Source organism: Humulus lupulus, chromosome 1, assembly GCF_963169125.1.
Source record: "Humulus lupulus chromosome 1, drHumLupu1.1, whole genome shotgun sequence".
Lineage (NCBI taxonomy): Eukaryota > Viridiplantae > Streptophyta > Magnoliopsida > Rosales > Cannabaceae > Humulus > Humulus lupulus.
Window position 1 is genome coordinate 6,947,045 of NC_084793.1, and position 5,223 is coordinate 6,952,267.

At 31.6% G+C, this 5,223-nt stretch overlaps 1 protein-coding gene across 1 annotated transcript; it reads right to left on the bottom strand.

The window, feature by feature from the left end:
- Positions 1-2,516: 2,516 nt before the first annotated feature.
- Positions 2,517-4,954, bottom strand: LOC133784620 (MDIS1-interacting receptor like kinase 2-like). Its single transcript, XM_062223915.1, has 3 exons — positions 3,649-4,954; positions 3,172-3,554; positions 2,517-2,892 (listed from the first exon to the last, which is right to left on the bottom strand). The coding sequence occupies exons 1-2, from the start codon at positions 4,385-4,387 to the stop codon at positions 3,181-3,183; spliced, it is 1,113 nt and encodes a 370-aa protein (XP_062079899.1). The 5' UTR covers positions 4,388-4,954; the 3' UTR covers positions 2,517-2,892; positions 3,172-3,180.
- Between the last annotated feature and the right edge of the window lie 269 nt (positions 4,955-5,223).

Sequence of the window (5,223 nt, forward strand, 5' to 3'; positions counted from 1 at the left end):
CTTTGGGTAAGTACCGAATATTTGCAATAAACTTTGTTTCCTTTATAAACAAAATGAGACAATATATGCTAAATAAGGAAGCATATTATTGACCAAAAATCATACAAAAGGAAAGAGGGTTTCCGAAAATTGAAATAAAGGAAACCAAATATTTCCAAACAAATCCGAAAAATATAATAAAGGAAAACAAATATTTCCGAAAATTATAATAAAAGGAAACAATTAAATTAACCCATTTATCTTTTAAGAAAAAAAATATTTCTATAAAAATGTCAATTATAGGATTTACAAAAACCAAATAAACCAAAATACAAAGCTAAAACAGAAATATGATCCTTAAATTGTAACTAGGACGAAGCTGCTGCATACATAAAATAGGGAAAAAATAATTAAGTATTTGTTGGGTTTAATTAAGTATATAACTCTACAGAAAAAGCAGTTCTACCGACAGTAATTGTTGGGTTTAATTAAGTATTTTTGTTGTAATGTTCTGATTTTGAAATTGGCAAAAAGATATATATATTTAAATCATTATTCATTTTTTTAAATTAACAAATGTTTTTTAAATAATTCATTTATTTATTTAAAATGTGGCTTAATAGAGTTGTCACGTGTATCCTAATTAATACTCAACAGGCACAGTTGCAACAAAACACCAATGAAAAATGTATTTTTCGTCAATTTTTTTAATTGGGATCATATATGTGTAACAATCACAAAAGAACAAAGGATTTTATATCCCCAATTTATATAATTTTATATCCAAATTAGTTTTTTTTCCTACCTTTGACATTAGAAAGGAAAGTGACCGGGCTAACTTTCTAAGAATTAGGAAATGAGGATAGAGACCTAAATGCAAAATGTGAGTTAAAATAGAACAAAAATAAACCTAAGGGCACTAGCTAGGCCCCGTTTTATATGTAAATTAAGTTAAATTAAAAATATATTAATATAGCTTAAAATTATGAACAAAAAAATGATAATAAAAGTCTCCTAATAAATTAAAATGATATTAGTCCCCGAATGATATATTCTGGCTAGGTCACTGTTTCCACACAATTATTTTATTTGTCGTATGATTTAGCTTAGCTGTCGTTAAATTAAGTCACAATTTCCTTCACTCTTTATTGTTCTACTTCGATATTGTGATGACTAGATCTACTCGTTCATTAAATCATGAATTACGTGTTTTTTTTTTCCAGTCTTTACTCGTGGAGTTAATTAGTCATATTGACTTAAGTTAGCTAATCTTGAGCTTTAAATAAAAAATGATTACTTGGTAATAGTTTTCTACAATGCACACTCTAATCCAAAAAACTGAATAAACCGTTCAAACCGACTGTCGAACATCGAAAAAACTGAAATTGACGGAACCGAAAACTGCTGAAACCGCCTTGGTGAAAATCGATATTAAGTCAGTCAGTTTATAAGTTGGTCGCAAACCGACCGTACAAACCGAAATCAATTGAATATACTTAGGTTCCAAATTTGTGGATGTAACATTGTAACTATGTGTTTAGGTTTTCAAATCTTACAGCTAACAAATTAAATGAACCATTTTCATATTAAAAAAAAGACTCAAAATTGGCTTATAATAATCTACATTTTTTTAACTTAAATTTCATAAAAAAAATATTTAAAAAAGAAGCAAGTTTGGTTTTGGACAGGTTTAACCGACCAAACTGTGGTCTAAATCGGTCGGTTCTTTTGGTGTTGTAAGTAGGTCGGTCGGTTTTTAGATCGCACCAATCCGAAAATTGAAATCTGAATTTTAGAATAGAAAAATACCATCCAAACCGACCGATGCTCAACCATAGTACCGACCTCTTCTATTTTTGGTACTAAATGATTTTTAGTGTAATTTTTTTTCAACTTTCCATAAATGGTTTTTGGTTTAAATATTTCTATAGGCATTGATTAAAATTACTATTAAATTATAAATATACTTATTTATATTAATTGTCATTTAAGAACTACAATCCATATTACAGTTCTTATGCAAGTTCCTTCTTCATATATATCGTCCTGAAGGGAAATTAGGTTTTAATTCTAAGACTTTAAACTTTCATTTTACATATAAATAAATCTCTTGTAGATAAATGAAATTCTTGATTTTAACATTTTGTTTTTGTTAACTTTAACGGAATATTTTAAATATTTAATGGAATATACTTTTAAAACTAATTAAAAATAGATATTTATTAATTATATTAATATAAATTCAAATATTATAAAATATTATTATTATAATAATATTTAATATAAGACTACATATAAAAAAAATTATATTAATATAAATTCAAATATTATAAAATATCACTATTATAATAATATAATACAATACTAGCTATTTAATGATTATATTAAAATAAATTTAAATGTTATAAAATATAAAATATCTTTTTTTTGAGATAAAAATTGTTATATTATATCATAGAAGTTATAATACAACATTCATTAGTGGAGAGGGAATCTCCCAAAACCACATATAATCAGTATCCACGGATAGAGCAAACTTAGCTAACAAATGAGCCTCATTGTTAACATATCTAAAGAGATGTGAGATCTGTGTTACAGGAATATTAGATACAAGATGTCTAATGTCAAATAATAATGAGTTATATTCAGAGCAAGGGGCCTGTAGAGACTGCAATCCTTGAACCACCGGAAAGGAATCAATTTCAATATAATGTACTTGCAATTGCATCTCAAGAAGCCATTTGAGGCTGTGTAATAATAAGGCCATGGCCTCCATAACGTCCACTTTGAAAGAACCAATGACAGGTCTTGACATGGCAGCAATAATAGTACCATTGGAGTCACTTAGGATAGCCACAAGACTAGTTCTCCTGTTGTGAAAGTCTGCTGCATCCGTATTGAGTTTCAGTCGTCCTGTGGGAGGTAACAACCAGTGCAGTCTTATGGTACTTGAATTTATATTAATATAATAAGTTGTAACTTAGGACGAAGCTGCTACATACATAAAGAGTGTACTTAACTCAATTATAAGACCCAAATTGTGAATGAATGGATTAAAGACTAGTTAAGACTTCTGAGAAGTTGTCTTTTTCTTTTTAAGATAGAAAACTATGCTTAACAGATTAATTATTAGTGATGAAAGAAAAGATGTGAGGTCGATCATCATTACTAAACTGTAGTTTATATACTTACATTTTCTTCTCACTTTCGAAAGCCCGTCAACTTGTTCATGGTTATGGACCTAAAAGGTTCAGAGAGGTAAGGCTGAATGCGAGCCGATAGCTCTTGTGCCACGAACCGCATGTTTGGCCGCTTGTCAGGGTTGGTTCTAGTGCATGACAAGGCTATAGTCACCATGAACACCACTGCCTCAGCCAATTCCCCATCTGGAGGAGGCAACCTCTGGTCCAAGACATCCTTGGGAAGCAATTCAGTACCATTTGACAATGCTCTTGTTGATGCTGATAGTGATTCCAGCATCTCCCCAGGGTGCCTTCCCATCATTACTTCTAATACCACAACTCCAAAGCTATACACATCAATCTTATCTCTTACACGCATTGTCTGAGCCAGCTCTGATTTTCATTACAAAAATGATCAAAAGTCAGTAAAGAAATTTTGTAAATGATCATGCTTGCTTAATATATAAAATTTATCAAACAAATTTACCTGGTGCCATGTAGCCATATGATCCTTGAACACTAGTCCAATTAGGATAGTCAGGGCTCAACAATCTGGCTGTGCCAAAATCAGACAGTTTCGGCTCAAAATCCCAGTCGAGTAGTATATTGTTCAAGGTGACATCTCGGTGGACAATGGGCGGAGAACAATCATGGTGTAAGTAAGCAAGCGCATGAGCCAGGCCTTGAACAATTCTCATTCTTATTTCCCAGACAAGATCTTCACTGTCTAAGCCATACAACACTTTTGCTAAGCTTCCTCTTTGTATGTATTCATACACCAAGTACATGCAGCCTTTCCTCGAACAAAACCCATGTAGCTTTATGATGTTTCGGTGCTTGACTTTAGTCAAAGTCTTTATCTCGTTAAGGAAACTCTGTTGGTAACTCTTCGGGACTTCGTTCGAGTCCGACGCGTACAAATGTTTGACAGCAACTATACTCGAATTCAGAACAGCCTTGTACACGCTGCCAAATCCTCCTTTTCCGATGCAGTATTTCTCAGAGAAGTCCTCTGTGGCTTTAAGAATTTCTTGGAAAGTGAATTCTTCTTCTTGTAGTTCTTCTTCTTCTTCTTCCCATATCAATGTTTCGGTGTTGTCGAACTTGTCAGAGCTTCGACTCTCATCGTCCAGGTGACTGCCTTTCCGAGTCAATAAGCAAATTATAAGAGTCAGACTAAGTATTATCAAAGCACAAACTGTTAGAATTAATATGAAAGTAGACATATGAACAATTCTATATACATGTAGGCGGAATTAATATATGAATGAACATATGCAAAAAAAAATCGAATATTGTATACCTCCAGCCATTGCTATTGATAACCTCGATCTAGCTTTAGATCTACAAAAGAAAAATAACAGAAGTTAGAACGAGTACACGGGCTTCCAAGCTCTCACTAACTCTTTTAGATGGAGTTACTGGAAGTCAGAATGAGTAGCGAGCTTGGGGACCGGTACTCTATATTTATAGAGTGAGACCTACCATCAGAGTCTCTGCCACAGATTGAGATATTTCCTCAATCAGTTGGGATATGAAAAATCGGGTAACAACAAATCAGGTAACAAACAATGTTGACCATTAATTAGAATATTTTGTCAATAAATTAAATATTGAATATATTAAATCAATTAGTTGATTTTATATACCAAATAAATAATATTCTAACATTCTCCCACTTGGTCAGCATTTAAATTAATGTATTACTTAAGCCCGACGATCATCCCTGTTAGATAATAAACACATGAATCATGGCGATAGGTCCTCTTTTTATGACGAGTATTATCTTCCATGTATTACAATATATTTATTACATAACAATGTAATTTATGTGGCTATGTACTTAAACGAATAAACCTTATGTTTATTCAGGTCCTATGAAAGTAAAATTTTCTCAAATAAAATTAAGATGCGCATAAATATGAGAAAATATCAAAAATAAGAGTTTCATTGATAATAACTTCAGTTTGTACAATAAATTTACATAAGGGAACCAAGTCCCATGTTCACTACATGATCCTTGAATTTATGAGGTGGCAAGCCTTTCGTCAAAGGATCAGCA

Coding starts and splice junctions, on each gene's coding strand:
- LOC133784620 (XM_062223915.1), bottom strand. CDS start 4,387: ATGTCTACTTTCATATTAATTCTAACAGTTTGTGCTTTGATAATACTT. Junction 3,555..3,648: donor ATATGGCTACATGGCACCAG/GTAAATTTGTTT, acceptor AATGAAAATCAG/AGCTGGCTCAGACAATGCGT.